The sequence below is a fragment of the Hippoglossus hippoglossus genome, chromosome 14 (assembly GCF_009819705.1).
Source record: "Hippoglossus hippoglossus isolate fHipHip1 chromosome 14, fHipHip1.pri, whole genome shotgun sequence".
Lineage (NCBI taxonomy): Eukaryota > Metazoa > Chordata > Actinopteri > Pleuronectiformes > Pleuronectidae > Hippoglossus > Hippoglossus hippoglossus.
The window spans coordinates 10,701,619-10,717,939 of NC_047164.1; the positions used below are offsets into that span (position 1 = coordinate 10,701,619).

The following is a 16,321-nucleotide window of genomic DNA, read 5'->3' on the forward strand; positions in this document are numbered from 1 at the left end:
AGAGTACTAGAGTCACTTAAAGGGAAAAGAATCTGAGTTTTCGACAATAAAGTTGCAATAAGTGGTTATTTTAGGCTGTGTGTCATTCTAGAGGGGGAATATCAGAAGTCCAGTTGCCTGTGTTAAAATAAGGAACATCAAGCAACTTATACTTTAGCATTGGTTTCATAAGTGATAAGAACATATTTAATAAGATAATACTTTATCTTTAAGTATCAGGACAGAAAAGATTGTGCAAGAAACGTTTGGTAGTAAGGAAATGTTTGGTAGTGGTCGACTGCAAAGATACGGACTGTTAATCAAATGCCACAAAGCATCTATCTGGACCATGAACATTGACATTCAGCAGTGAAAGTCAGAAAAGCCTTGATAGATGAGTTGTTCTGTGTTTAAAGGGATTTCTTTGAATGTGGTGAATCACTAACTGTAGCAGGTGAGACAGACTGAGGGAGGAAAACAGTGAAGTAGCGTGTTGAAAATGACTGAGCATCACAGACTGATGATATATCACAGTGTCTGACAGTGGATTTCTTCTCCCTTTTAGAAATTGATGCTTTAATGACTGGTGGCTACTTCAGATGACTCAGAACCTTCTTAGTGTTAGAGTGGGTGTTAATGTGGATTTAGCACACAAGTTGGTGTGTTATTATAAGACTGCAGACCAACACCTGTCGCTATCTTCAACCATTTTTCGATATGAACTCCAGAGAATATACAGAAATTGGGTCTGGACTTTTTTGGAGTTGTTCTTTCACATATGAAGAACGCAGCAGGAGATTTTCATAGTCAGACACGATCCCAACAACAGGGAAGTGTTCGGATCATTCAGCCGAGGGGGTGGCGCCTGTGTAAATCATGCAGGAGGCAGGAATTGACATATAAATTCCACATTTTTCTTGACAACCCTTACCACCAAAAAGTCTTTAATATATTTGTTTTTCCAAGTTGACATCTTTGTCGGCTTGTTCTACGTGTGTGACACCTTTTCATTCTGAGATATTTGTATTGTTCCAGTTTCGTGTGTTAGAAACGTCATCGACATGCCATCTCACTCACCAGGACAATCTCCAGACATTTCACTCAGGGCTGGCAGGACAAGATCAAGAAAATGTGTGGAGCAGATCAGTGCATGTCTGAAAGCAGCTGTAGTGTTTAGTTTAGGCTTGACACAGCACCTAATGGGTGTTGTGTTAAGCCCAAACTGTTTGGAACATCAGAGCAATTTAGAGGAGTGAAAGAAGAGTAAATAAAAACTGACTGAAAATATAGTTGTATGTGGCAGAAACCCCCCAGCTGACACTGCAGGTCGGTTAAAACGAGCTGCAGATCAGACAGTTTGTCTCTCTTTTTTGATGTTTTTCGCTTGAAATGTCTTCTTGATGTAAAGCTGCTGAGCTTCTGCACCTGCAGCGACAGACAGACTTCCATTTAGTCAACTTTCTTGTTCCCTACTAGTAGATCCTGCAGATGAAAAGCACGACAACCGACTCAAGTTGCAGCAGACGCAGACGGGGCGGAGCGGAGCGGCATTAATCATGTAGTTGTTTTGGTTGTTTGTGTTTTTTTTCTTCAGCCACGCATCTCAAAAACTGGGTCACATCTCCCCACAGCCTCTCCTTGCCATTTTACCAGATCGTGCGCCGGAGCCTGCCACACGCAAGAATGATATTTGCATCAGCCTCTGTGGGGGGAAATTGGCTTATCCCCCCTGCGTCTTAAGTCTCCTTCACTCTTTCTTGTCAGTGACCCAGTTTTTTAACAGTCATTTATCGAGAGGGGGGGGGGGGGTTTCTGAGCATGTTTGCCCTCTCTGGGTAACATCTCAGCTCAAATTCACGATTTTACACACGCTCACACCTGGGAACTGTTGAGTAAAAGCCCAGCATCTATTGAGCAGGTCTGCTGGAGCAGTCTGGGGGCTACATGCCTCATGTTCAATCCGGTTGTCTGTGTTTTTGTACTAAAATGTGGGTGGTGGGTGTTTGTCTCCGTTACACCTTTTAATATCTGAAATGCTGTGCTCTTCATCCATCTAATACATGATTTAGCATGTGCAAGCTGCCCAGTACTGTGACCATCTTTCACATTAGACATATTTAATAGCTTCACTGAAGAAGATTGGAGGTTAAATGCCTTGCTCAAGGACATTTGAGGAGAAGTGCTCTTCCCTGACAGCCTGTAGCTCAAAATCCAGCTTCCTTATTAACCTCTAAGATACTTTATGTCCTGAATATTGATACGTGAATCAAATTTGTAGATTAACTACATGGATAATCATATCTGCCTTTATTTTTTCTTTGACATTCTTCTGTCTAACTCTGACTCACTTCTTTGACTGTGAACATGAACCAAGGGCACGAGTTCGAGCTTGCCAGAGTCCAAAAATCACATCTGCTCAAACGGAGGAGCACAGTCAGTCAGTCAAAGCCTTATTGAATCGGGAACAAAGCTTAATTGCGTGACCTTTGAGTGGAGCCTTGGCACTCGGCCTGCCCTTGGCGTGGAGGGGAGCGCCACCGCTTTCCACGCATCATTCAGGCCAGGGCTTGTGATGAGGAGCTGGCGTTCAGGGAAATCTCAAAAGGACCTTTTCACTGTCTCGTCTCACGCTAATGAGGGGCATAAATTGTAGGCTGAGTGCCTTTTCAGAGCGCGGCAGTATGAAGCTAAGCTAATAGCTACGGATGTGAACATTTCAGCTCTAAGCGAGGAGAGGGGACTGTCGGAAAGAGCAAGAGGAAATCCTTTTCACGTTCCTATCAAATCCTTTGTGTTGTTTGAAAAGTGGCGAGCCGGTAAAGGCTGTCAGTGCGAGTGATTCACTTTGGCGTCACATAATGTTTCCGCATAATAACGGCGACTCCCTCCACTGTTGCCTTTATGCCTCTTTCGCTCTCATCCGTCCCGAGCTGAAGCCGGGTGAAGTGAGAGCGCACTGAAAGGTTTCTTCAGGCCTCTGCTCTTGTTGCCCTGCATGGTGTCTGTTCTGCAGCGCTCACACAAAGAACAAGCTGCCATAAGAACGATGTCTGACGCCATTAATGGGGAGAAAGGAGTGCAAAAGAAAAAAGTCTGAATTGCACTTCAGGGCTCAGCGCTAAAATCACAGGTGGGTTGTCAAAGAGTTTGCATCATTATAACCATTTTGGTATGGATTTCAATTTTTTTGATTCCATTTTTTATAGTTTTGATAAGACTTTTAATTTCAATGTCCATGTTTTTAGGAAGTTTGAGAAGCATAGAGTTTTTAATTCATTGCACTTAAACTTTTTAAAGTAGTGTTTATTTTATTTTAGCCACATGGATACTTCTTTTCGTGCAGCTATATTTTCCATAATTTTTTAGGAATATTAGATGGTCGCTGTTGTTTGAAATACAAAGTGTTTGTCCCGGGGGAATGAACAGTAAAAGTAGATGCTTTGCAAGTTTTTAAAATGCCATAGACATTTACTGTCAGACTACCTGAGGTATGTGCTAATTCCATCTTGTTTATGTTCTCTGGGCAGTTACTTGGCAGACAGGGGACAGTTTCTCTGCTAGAAACTAGAATCAAACATTTCTTCCTTATTCGTCTTTTCTTTTGTTATGCATGTTTTTCTGAGAGAGAAAATATGGAGGAGAAATATGAGCTCTTAAAGGCCTCTCCTGGATAACAGCAGCAGAAGATGCCAGCCAGTTGAATTTGCTCTTGCGTTTCTTCTCTCTCCAGCATCCCTTCTTCTTTCAGCTTCCGTGCTTGCCCTCTTCTCATTCACATCCTGTCTTTATCTCTTCTCTGTCCCCCTCTTCTCTCAAACGGTAGCTTTTGAGAGGTGTCAGACAAGCCAAATGTTTTCTCTTCCACCCGTTGTCTTTTCTTCCTATTCAACGCTGCTTGTCTGTTAAAGATGCTGCATGTCTATTCCCATTTCTTGCACTCACCGCTCCTCCCTCTCTCCTCCTCTCTGTCCAGCTGTTTGAGGAGAGAAATAAATGGGAGAGAGGTGGCCATTTTTCAGAGGCCTGTTGAGTCATGATGAAGAAAAACATGGCTGCTGCAGTTGTTGAAAATAAACATGAACAAGATGGTAAAGTGCAGTGTTGTGATTCAGAAGTGAGTGTAACAGAATGATATATTTCCCACAGAATCTTTGTAGGTAGAATAAAGCTATAACCACAGCGCACTGAGAACACCTGAAATTGCACAATCTAACTTTGGTGTGTCGTGTTTGAGACGTGCGTCACAGGAAACGTTGCCAAAATTAGCAGCTAGCTTAAAGAAAAGGCTAGCTCAGTATTCTCACATTTGTTCGTCATGTCAGAGACAGCAAGGAAACCAAAGAGTACATTGCTGGAGGAATCGAAGAACAGGAAAATAGAAAATCTCCAGATGAATCACTTCATCCGGTAAGGGGGAAGACACGTATTCAGTATCCCTTCTGTCTGCAGAGGATGGTAAAAACCTATGAGATCTTTCGTCATCTTCTTGAATTTCTTAGGGAATAATATGTGGATCTTGACGTAAACAGCCATACAAGTTTATGTTGTTGAGATCAATGAGTTTGTACAAGTTGGTGCAGATTTTTCTCTATAAGAGCCAGACAGACATTTAGGATTGTTTGGCCTTGGAGGAGGTGTGCAGTCTGCCGAGAATCTTTCTGGTTGAGATCATCCTTGTGAAAAAGAGCCCCCATGAATACAATACTGGAGGAAGGTCATGTATCACACCAGGTGGGCTACGTGTGCACGTGACGTAGTGTCAAATTTGTAGTTTTAACAAAGGCTGTAAGATTCTTGATGCATGTTAGAGAAGGTGTGTTGGAGTGTGGTGGTGTGTGTTTCTGTTGAAATCACTGAGTCACTGTAATAACACTGAGCTCTCCCGTCGCTCTCTGTCTTACACACACACACACACACACACACACACACACACACAATCACACACAATTGCTCTCTCTCTCTCTCTCATTCAGTCATTCTCTCATCAACCCCTTTCCCTCTCCGTCTTTCTCTCCGTCTTTCTCTCACTCTTAATCACCCACTCAGTGCGCACACACACACACACACACACACACACACACACACACACACACACACACACACACACACACACACACACACACACACACACACACTCGCCTTCCTGAGTCCTGTGGACCTTCCAAGCAGCCAATCATTAGAGCCCGTCCCTGTTCTCTGATGTGGCTGCTAAAATTAGCCTCCGCTCTCTGAGAGTCGACATCTGCCATGACGCACTGTGGAGAGCCAGGTAGCCATGATGCCTGGAGGGGGATAAAACTCTTCTTCCTCTCACTTCTTTCTTTTTCTCCTCTCCTCCTCTCCTCTCTCCTCTTTACCTCAGAGTTTCTTTTCTCCTCTTATCTCTTATGCAGGTCTGTGTAGATGTGCTCCTTTTTACCGTTCTTTTCAGTCGGTTATTTAAAAATATTAAATCTTTATTTCTTAAACCCATTTGAGGCAGGTGTCTGAGGTCTTCACAGTTCACTCAGCAGAGTCATGTTGTCGTCCTCTTCCTATAAATGTATTTCAATGTCAAAATCCCACGCCCCTACTATGTTATATACATTTGAAATGTTACTCTACTTAACTTCCGAAATGCTTTATTGTTTCTTGGTATCCATTTTCGCATTTATACCAACTGTTCCCAAATTTTTAAAAACAAATGCTCGAATCCATCTCCATCTCTCCAAACTCAAAATTTTTCAACCTCAGCACTTAAAACATGGCCCAAGATATGTGATCGTTGACCTTTTTCTTCAACCGTTTTTAAGAAATATATGACAAGAGACTATGTTGTGTATTTTATGTGATGAATTGTTCATATATTTGGTCAGTTGTTGATGTTAAATGTTGAATTGTTATCTCTTTTACATTTTCTTGCCCAGGGACTGAAGATGAAAATTAGCTGTAAGCAAACTCTGGCTTTCGTTGTACTTGGCACCTTTTCAGGCATTTTCTGCTCTGTTCTTGTTTTTAAAACATCTTTTGTTTTAGGTCCTCTCAGAGAATACAACATGACATCATGCATGGATTCTGTTCTGTATTTCATCACTTGAATTATTCAGGGTCTTTACTGACTACAGGAGATGCTTCATGTGAAGATGTTTACTGACTTTGAATGGCGTCAATGACAATGTTTACATGGACTCCAATATTATAATATTAACCAGATTAATACAATACTCAGAATAAGACACTTGCATGTAAACAGCATTTTAATGTCATTCTTGGAATAAGCAGTATTCGATTCAGACATGTGGAGTACTCTGACATTAGTCGCATTATATAGACATGTATACGTCTTAACTGCATTATAACCTCCTATTTCTGCAGAATATTGCGACATTATCATGCAGTCACTTAACGTCATAATCAGACTGCTCTGTAACTGCTGTTATGTAAAAATGTAATAACATCATAATCCAAATAACGTCCTATTCAGAAAAAGGTCAATAGATGAATTATTGGTGTCCATCTTTGACAGATCTGCAGTGGGACTGCTGGTTTGCTCAGGTCCGGTTCTATCAGACCATGTTGAGGATTGAGATTAACCAGCATCCAAATAAAAACCAGACTCATCTTTCCATCCCTGCTCTGACAGTCCCTATTTGTGACTGATGTCTTTTCAGTGGAAAGCTTGCAGCATCACCATGACAACCAGACACCAGCCACTATATAAAAACATCTTCACCTTTCCTTTACACAAGTTAATCACTATTGGATACAAATTATGCAACTGTAGTTATGAGTGACCTTTTGGCAATCAACACAAAACTATAATAATGTTTTGCTTTGTGCTGCTTGATGTAGTTGGATGTTGCGCTAATGTGACATTGTCATTGTACCTTCAGTAAATTTAGCTGAACTCGCACTGCCCTTATGGGGCCTTTTGCACCTTATGGGGGGCTGATAAATATCGCATCCGTAATCACAGCGAAGGCAGCCTTGCCAGAATTTCACAGTCTAATAATAACAGCGGCATGAGAAGGGAAAGAGAAGCTTCCTCGCTCTCCCTCTCTTTTTTTTATTTGTCAGCGCTCTCATCCTTTTCAAAGTCGTCCACGAACAAGGCTGATTGTTTTTTAAGATAAACAGCAGCGAGTCAAACGAAGGTGTGTGTGTGATGTCAGCTGGCCTTTAAAAGGCTCATGAAGCACTTTGTCACTGTGCGTCAAGGAAACGGGCCCAGCAGCATCATAATAACAAGGTCTGTTATGTGGGCGGGAGGCTGCATGTGCACCTGTGTGAGTGTGTGCAAGTATATGCTTGTGTGCATGTGTGTGTGAGTGTCCCCACGTGAGTGTACATTTAGTTGTGTTATTTCTCTTTTTGTGTATTTTAACCTGTGTTTTCTAAATCAGAGTCCGTGCGAAAATGCAGCTTTCGTGCATGTGCGTGTGGGCGTGTGTGGGCGTGTGTGTGTGTGTGTGGTTGGTTCCTGGTTTGCGACGTCCACCCTCATCCTTAGTGGTTTCTGTTCAGCTCAGACAGTACTAATATATCACCGCTCCATGGATGGTCAGATACTCTGTTTTGATACTCCACAAAACAGTCTCAGACATTACACAAACAAGGTTGTTACTGAATGATTACAGGTTCCGATGCTTCATTTGTGACTCATTTTTGCTGTAAAAGTGCAATTACTGTAGAATTTATACAAGGTGTAGTGGTGGATGTTTCAGAAATGTCACTTGACCTTTTTATAATATATACAGCCGCAGGAGTAGTAGTTACATTTTTTATTATCATTATAGGCAAAGTATTTGTGGCTGGGTGAGTAGTGCTGCTATTGGCAGAAGCAGCAGTGGTGGCATAAGTAGTTGGGTGGAGACAGAGGAAATGTATTAGTTAGCAATGTTAAACTAGAATTTTCATGAAGTCTCATGAAGCACATTTTTTGTATTTATCCAAATTATATTTGTGAAGAAAAGAGCAATATGCAAGTTTTCATTATTATTATGTCATTATTACTTTTACTAATAAACTATTGCCATGATGGCGTTAGAAGTAGGGTTGGATAAAAGCGTTGGTCTCCCAAATGCATTTGATTTTCAATTTACTAAAGGCGCTTTCACAACTACCTTGTTTGGTCCAGAACTTGGACTTATTAGTTTAGCCTGAAGCAAAATAAAAGCTGTGAAGGTGCCTCTGACCATGGTCCAGACCAATCGACCCAAATTTTGCAGTGGCAACAAAATTAATGAAATGAACCAGTTGATAAACAATGAAACTCTTTCAGGTGTGAAAATACCATAAAAATACATATATTTGATTAACTTCCATTCAGTTTGATTCCTGATGATTCAGCCACATCAGATAAAAAGCTGCATCAACAACCTCTCAGAATGTATCCTGGGACTGACAGCAGTAGTAGCAGCTCTGGTGGTGGCACTGAGGTAGTGTTAGTGCTGCTGGTAGTTTTTCTAACAGTGTAAAAATTAGTCACACAGAACTTCTTAAACACAACGCTCTCCTTAAGTATGCCTGAGTATTAATGCCTGTCCGCCTGTCAGCCCCCTGCTAGTGTACGCGCACGCACGCACGCACGCACGCACGCACGCGCGCGCGCGCGCAGTTCACACTCCACAGCCCCTGCTCATGTCATCAGTCCAGATCTAGATTGGACTTAATGAGAGCTCTGCATGCATAGAGCCCATAACTCTACACAGCATACTGATATACTGCCTGACTGGCCAGAGGAAAGTGTGTGTAAGTGTTTGTATGTCTATGTGTGTGTATGATTGTGCGAGAGACACCGGTTGTGTTATTTTGACCCTGGCTGCTTGTGTGTCTCTCTACAGTGTGCGTGTGTGTTTCCCTGCCTCTCAAATTAATGTCCAACTACAGTTTCCATGGAACCTCGGCTGAGCAGCTGAATCTCATCTGCTCACTTCCAGCGAGAGGTCATTGATCACTCGCCGCACTGCATGTGAAGCAAAACCCAAACTGATGACGGAACACAAAACTAACCTTGAGTGATTGAAATGCAAATGAGCGCCACATTTATAGCATTTGGGGAAATAATGCAGCTCAGGATCTCCCCAGACAGAAACAAAAAATACCTCGACTGTTGCTGAATCATGATTCGGAGCGAAAGTTTTCATTGATGTTGTCGGATGATCCAGCCTTTTTTTTTTCAGAAGTTACAGAGAAGCGAGCGGCAGATGCTGGCGCCGTCTCTGGTGTGTGGATAATTGTAGAAGGAGTAAATTAAGCGATTGCCTTTGAGCTACCCTCGCTGCTGCGTTTTTAGGAAATAATTAGGTGTTTTCACGGCGTTGCAGCAGAAAAATAAAAGGGAATGCATAAACAAACCGATGAGCAACCGACTGAAATGGCCAAGAGCAGCAGAACACAATGGACGACGGTGGTGACATTTGAATTAATCGCGCGCTGGAGGGAATTTTCTGTCTGTCTGCTGCAAATTTACTGTGTCATTCCCTCTTTTATGGGAGTCGGGCATCCACTCAATATTTCGTTTGCAAATTATGATTTATCAAATTTTGGAAAGCTGTGTGGAAATGGCAAAATTCAATCAGATGTCCTGGAAACCAAGTTATTACAGCTGATGGATGCAGAGGATCTTTCCAGCAATAAGTAAATTGTGATAAATGGAAAGAGAAATGCTTTTCTTTTGAGTAATTACTGAAAGAGTTTCCTTGGCTGCTTCAGGCTCTGTCAGGCAAAATCAGCCAGAAATGACATTTGTACTGTCACACTCCCATAAATAAGTCTTCATTAGTTTTTCCTTGAAAATACAGCCAAGTGCTTCTCTTTGTTTTTCTCTTTGCATGAAATACAAACGACATTTAGTGACTCTGCAGAAGATAACGAGGTTACTCAAATCTAATCAGCTCTTGAAGGACTCTGCGTGTGTTTTTCGGACTCTCTGAACTCTGAGGCAAACGCACCTTATTTGTGTTATTTATATTTCGTGACAAATTTCCTCGACAGTTTGGAACCGGTGACTACTCGTCGTCTGCCCTCTACGTGTCCCGACTCTCCGCCTGCCTACCTGGCCCTGTCATCCTTTTTTTATAATGATCCTTTTCCATCTGTCTGCCTGCCATCCATCAGGGGGGAAAAAGAAGAAGAGAGAGAGCGGTGGATGAGAGGGAGAAAGTAGGCATAACATAAAACTGCAGGAGCTTGTAATAGTGTTTCCCAGACATTAATTAGCTGCAGTCGTTCCTGTACAAACACACAGTAATAAAACTGATATACTCTCCTCCTCTTCCTCTCCCTCCTCCTCTGCATGAAGAAAAGGTGAAAAGTGAGAGAATGTAGGTTGTAGTGGAGAAGGAGAAAGAAAAGATAAAGGAGGAGTGGATCACCCTCAGTCTGTGTCTGTCCTCCTCTTGTCTTCCTGAAGGGGAAGGCAAGATTCATCATGGCCTTGGCTCACTGTCTAAAGCAAATACACACATACACACACAAGCTTTTTCAACACGCACTCATGCAGTTGCACACACACAGAGAAAGGATGGTCAAAACTTGAAGACACATATGATCATTCACACAATGCACACACACTCGAACACACACACTCGAACACACACTTGCAGTTGTACACAAACGTCCACTGCATTATTTGTACTTGCTGGCAGACGGTGGAGGAAGCCCAGTAGCAGAAGCCAGGATCCTGCTTTTTACATATGTCTTTTTCATATACTTGTCTGTAACAACTCTCTCTCTCTCTCTCTCTCTCTCTCTCTCTCTCTCTCTCCCCCCCCCCCCCTCTCCCCCAGCTTAAATTAATATCAGTTCCTTTTTCTCCTCTCCTCTCCAGTAGTCTGGTCAGAAAGATCAGATCCTCTGAGAGTCCAGACAAACATTCAGCTTATTTCTGCTTGTCTTGCTGCTTCCTCTCCATTAACCCTCCCTCTGCATCTCTCGTCATGATTCTTTTACAGAGTTGTGTTTATTTTGGGTACCAAACTGCAAGACGTTTTGAAAACCAACCAAAAGCACTGAATTCTGAGTCAAATTCTTTGTTCACTCAGTGGTTGGATCAGATATTCCCTTGATTTGATCCTGTACATTAAAATCTTATTTTGTTTAGTGAGAAGGTTTTGTAGAGAAAGTTTTATGTTCCTGAAGTAAGATGCTCATTTGATTTTGGCGACAACATCTGGTTTTACCGAATGTAGGTGTCAAATTTAACTTTATATTTGACTTACAATAGTTAGACTCAGATTTTTTTTTTTTTGGGGGGGGGGTTGCATTTTTGGCTTTTCTCCTGCACACCTCTGCATGTGTTCAAAGACGACTCCTTACTCACAATTTTCTCTTATTACCAGGTTTTTGTATTTTGGATACATTTTTTTCTGCTTTCTGTCTTTTAGGTCACAATCAAATTAGGGGCAGGGGGAGAAGGAGGGGGTGGAAAGAGGGAAGATGGAGAGATTAATGGAGGGGGAGCAAGGGAGTGGGATGGAGGAGAAGAGCTAATAAGGCAGGGATAAGGAGGCTTAGAATGTAATGATAAAATGTAAAGTGAAGTCATACAGTGTGTGTGTGTGTGTGTGTGTGTGTGTGTGTGTGTGTGTGTGTGTGTGTGTGTGTGTGTGTGTGTGTGTGTGTGTGTGTGTGTGTGTGTGTGTGTGTGTGTGTGTGTGTTTTTTCTGTTTGTGTTTTTCTGTTTGTGTTTACATGTGTGTTCAGATGCCCTTGACTATATACTAAAAATATAGTGTGTGTGTCTACATGTGTATCTATGATTTCAGCCAGTCCTCACAACTTAAATCATCTTTTGAGAGATAACACATGATTGGGGTTAAGATTAGTTTAAAGTTTAAATAATATAATTCCTCATAACTATAGAAATACAAACGACTGTGCGTGAGTGTGTGCGCGTGTGTTTTCACATTATTGTATAGTGTATTCATGCAGATTGCGTCTGCATGAATACACCCACCCCCTCAGGTCTTCAAAGAATATAAAAAATATATAATCCACCTACGTAGTGTACACATCGTTTTAATGAGTCAGCAGGTGATTCTTATTTGACGCTCGCTCTCATCTCTTCCTCACATCTCTTCTTTTAGTCTTACAAAAGAGGGACTAAAGAAAAGATGAACAACAGTGGATCACCTGTCACTTTGCCTCAGCTGCTCTGTGTTGTCTCCTTTGATTTTGGATTTGCACTTGAAATTTTGTACATAAAATACAAAAGAGGGACAGGTAATGTCAGCACAAGCTCCTTTAATGCAAATAACAGTATGAAATCAGTATGAAATATTAGTCTCTGCACCGTGTGTCTTTAATAGGACTTAGGAATATTAAAATAAGGCCAGGATATTGATTTGCACCTGTTTGTGATATCAAATTGTGTCTGAGTTTCAGAACGCCAACAATGGTGAGGAAGAAGAAATAAAGAAATTCTAAAATGCTGCAGTACATTTGTGCCACTAAAAACACAGTGATGACAGATAAAAGCACTGGTCACTGTGCAACCAAAACCAACTGATATTTACAAAAAGGTCAGGAAATGGATCATTGTGAAAACAGGCTTCCTTTCTAAATGTGCAGGGTCTCAGTTAGCATCTGGCTACAATTTTCATCATCTTTTAAACACATGGGAAAATGTTTTTCAAAAAAAATTCCAACGGGTTTTCACTTAATTGTGTTTGTCTTTCCCAGGAATGATGGAAGAAAATCTGTTTTTTAATCTTGACCATAACGGTGCCATAAAGACGTCGGTCACAGAGAGTGATTTATTGTGTCACATGCAGGGTGTGAATGAACGTAGTGAAAGCGGCATCTACCAAGTTTATGCAGAATCTTGCCTGCCTGCCAAAGACAGTAAAATCTTTATGGATGTGTGGGGGAGAGAGGGAGAGCGAGGCAAAGAGCGCTGTCCTCTTTTTCTTTTCTATGCCGTTCAGTTTCAACTTTTAAAAATAAAGATCCCACAATTGAGTAAGCAGCATTAATGAAAGGAAACTAAACTGCTCAAACAAACACTCCAGGGTGAGGGGATTGTAGAATATGCAGGTTTTTGGTCATTTTGGTTTAAAGGGGATGGGTTCACCCCTCATCCCCTACAAATCACATGTTGGTCACACACACCACAGCAGCAAATGTACATGTTGTACATATTGCTTCCTTATCTCATTCCTTCCTTCCTCTTCATCTCAATCCCCCATTGATGACAAACTGGTGCTAGGTTACAGTTCATCTTTACTGTATTTGGACCATTTAACCAAACTCCTTTCTTCCTCTCTCTTTCCCTTCCCCACTGTGCAGGTGTTTCGCACAGACTTCATCACGGCCATGAAGCTGCCGGACTCGGCCCAGCTCGGCCCGGATGACTTCTACGTGCTCTCAGACCCCTGGAGACAAGAGTGGGAGAAGGGAGTACAGGTCCCTGCCAACCTGGAGGCTATACCAGAGCCTGTGGTCAGGTAGGACTCACAAAACTACATGAACACACTCAGCTATCAACTCATGCAAGACTTAAATAGTGAGTCACTGACCATAGATGATTCTTCTTCTGATTTCCATTTCATTTTCCATGTCAGTGAAAGGCAGTCTCAACCCACTTTGTTGTAGTCAATGTGCTTTTGTGCAGCAGCATTGTTGTATAATCAGACAGAAGGTTGCTATTTGTTGGCTGTGGTTGTAGCACACAAAGACATGATGTCACCTCCATAAACACAGAGACACTGGAGGAGATCCCACGGTCACAAGGATCTCTTGAAACGACCTTCTAAATTAAATGGACTGAAGTGATTTTGATAAAAGTGAGAAAAACCAGTGTGCTGAGATGGAAGAAGATGTGAGAAGTTTTAGTTGAGATCATGAAACAAAACCTTTCTCTTTCTAAGTTTAACATTTATACATTCTTGAACATTTTGGATTATTAAAGAAAATGACATTGAAACATTGAGTTGCAGTTAAAAGTGGGGAAATCATTTACATAAATAAACTGCACAATAAACTCTGTCTGTTTGGAATGGGCTGTTTGTTTTGGCCTGTGGTGACGCTGGTTGCTGCTTTCTTTACGAAACTGTAAAGGTGACCTGCAGTAATTGAGTAACCCTGAAGCCACTGCTACTGCACAAAGCGTTGTTCACCTGTTTATTCAAAGTTTGGTAAAGCTCGACTCAATATGCAGAACCATGAACTGGAGACTCGCTGCAGTGAACACGCTGTTGTTCACTTGCGTTGATGAGCCCCAGCCACCACTGCTACAGAGCAGTGGTCACTTTTTGTTTAATGTTTCTTAATATTAAACATATAGTTTGTCCTAATCACTCCAAATTTGACGCTGCACTTCCTTGGGCGCACTCACGCACCCACGCACGCACGCACACTAGGAAAATCTTTGATATACCACAACGATCAAAACTAAACCTTAATCCAACCTGAACCTTAAAATGTAGTCTTAACCCTCAAACTGCGCTTTGAAGATGCTTGAACACACACACACACACACACACACACACACACACACACACACACACACACACACACACACACACACACACACACACACAGAATCAAGCTGGTAGGCAGATGTGTGCAGGCATGCACTTTGACCCACTTACATTCACTCTCATACTGTAGATTAGTTTGTCTGTCTCTCTGTGCATGTTGTAGTGTCTCTCTGTCTCTGCAGCTGCTTGACATACCAGTACAGTTGGTTTGGCGTTGTAGGAACTAATGACTGCCCAGACTGCCTGGTAATGGCTGTTAGAGACATGAAGCCACATCGATGGAGGCCGTTTGTGCTATTTGTCTCCCTTCCTTTGAGTTAAAGGACTATATTGGAAAAGATGCACTGTGTTAAAAAACATTTTAATCAATCAATATGATTAAAAAGTGATTAACATACAATAAACATTTCAAACTAATTCATGAGGAAACCAGAGTGTCTGAAATGAATCTTTGACTTCAGAATAAGTTTGCATAATTAATTTCACTTGAAAAGAGAAATGGAATTTTTACAATAGAAAAACAAAAAATGGAAAATGTCCTCAGGGTGTTAATGAGGCAGAAGATGAAGGGAAAGCAAAAAAAGAAATCGGGGTCATTTATATGGTTCTGAAAGGATAAATGTGTTGCTCCCTCTGTTCATATTGTTTATTGATATTTTTCCCAATAGACACTTGTGACGTGTGTACACACACAAACACTAGTTAAGAGAATTATCAGTCTGAAGGCAGAGAGATGAATGAGCAGATTAGGAGAGAAAGAGAAAATGGCACAGATAAGCTGGGATAAATGGATGAAAGGGGGTTATCTCCCATCTCATATGTGACAGAATGATGAAGTGATATACAGTGATGTTGAAATGGAGTGATGATGGATAGATGAGGAGATAGAGGAGAAGAGGGTTAATGTAAGTGTGACGGAGCTGATGGTCTCTGTCAGAGTCTCTGACAGGGGTTTGTTCGTCTTTTTCCTTGTCTGTGATCTCAATGCGGCTCTTTTTCTTTCGCTGCCTCTTTCTCTTCTTCTCCTCATCCTGCGTTTTGTTACGTTCAGGCTGAAATCACCAGCGATGCTCGACACCTCCTTGGTTTTTACCCATACCAGCTTCTGTGGTTGAGAAGAATCCGTGAGAGGAAACGGTATTCTCAGGCAGGAAATGATGCCCTTTTCAGAGTTAGAGGTAAAGAAACAGGGTTGACAAGAAAGAAATAAGCGGGCAACGTAGCACAAATTTGAGCCTTTTTTCACTCTCCGTAGAAGAAAAATGTTGCAAAGCAGTTGGGCTGCTTATTAATAATAGAGGGTGTTAATGTCAAAAACACCAAATGTAGGAATTTTAAGGAATCCATCCATCCAACTGTCCATCCATCCACTCACTCTCTGTATTGGACAGTTGGAGAAGGGGCAACAATATGAAATCAAAGCAAACTGGAAATGGGTGAAAACTTGAACCTGCCTCTGTCAAATGGCAACAACAATTTTCAGTCAAAGCTTCATTTTGCAGTTTTGCAATTCAATAAACCTTAACAATTGATAAAAGTACTGAAATTGTGTTATAAGTAAAGTTTTCAAAGGGTTAAGCGATTTTGAGAATTTAGGAGTAGAATTGCGCTAGTTTTCCCTCTCTTCCCTCTTTTTTCCCTTTATCTCTTAACTATTTCCATCCTCATCCAACGCTGTTTTATAGAGACACTTTTTTTCTCCCTCTCTCTTCGACATCTTCATCTCTATATCTCTCCCCCTCCCTGCCTTCCCTTCTGCCCCTTTCAGTCTCGTCAGGCCAGAGGCGCAGAAACATTTTTATTTTTCAATTTTTTTATTTTTTCTATGAATAATGACATCATCTCCAAAAATTGTTGGAGAGGAAAAAGGGCTGCGGGCC

At 41.6% G+C, this 16,321-nt stretch overlaps 1 protein-coding gene across 2 annotated transcripts in view; it reads left to right on the forward strand.

The window, feature by feature from the left end:
* Positions 1 to 16,321, forward strand: part of jade2 (jade family PHD finger 2) — a 162,436-nt gene that overhangs the window by 38,438 nt on the left and 107,677 nt on the right. For both annotated transcript variants that reach the window (XM_034606899.1, XM_034606900.1), the window contains exon 4: positions 13,249 to 13,406. In XM_034606899.1, coding sequence (XP_034462790.1) covers positions 13,249 to 13,406 — 158 coding nt within the window. The remainder of the gene's footprint in view (positions 1 to 13,248; positions 13,407 to 16,321) is intronic.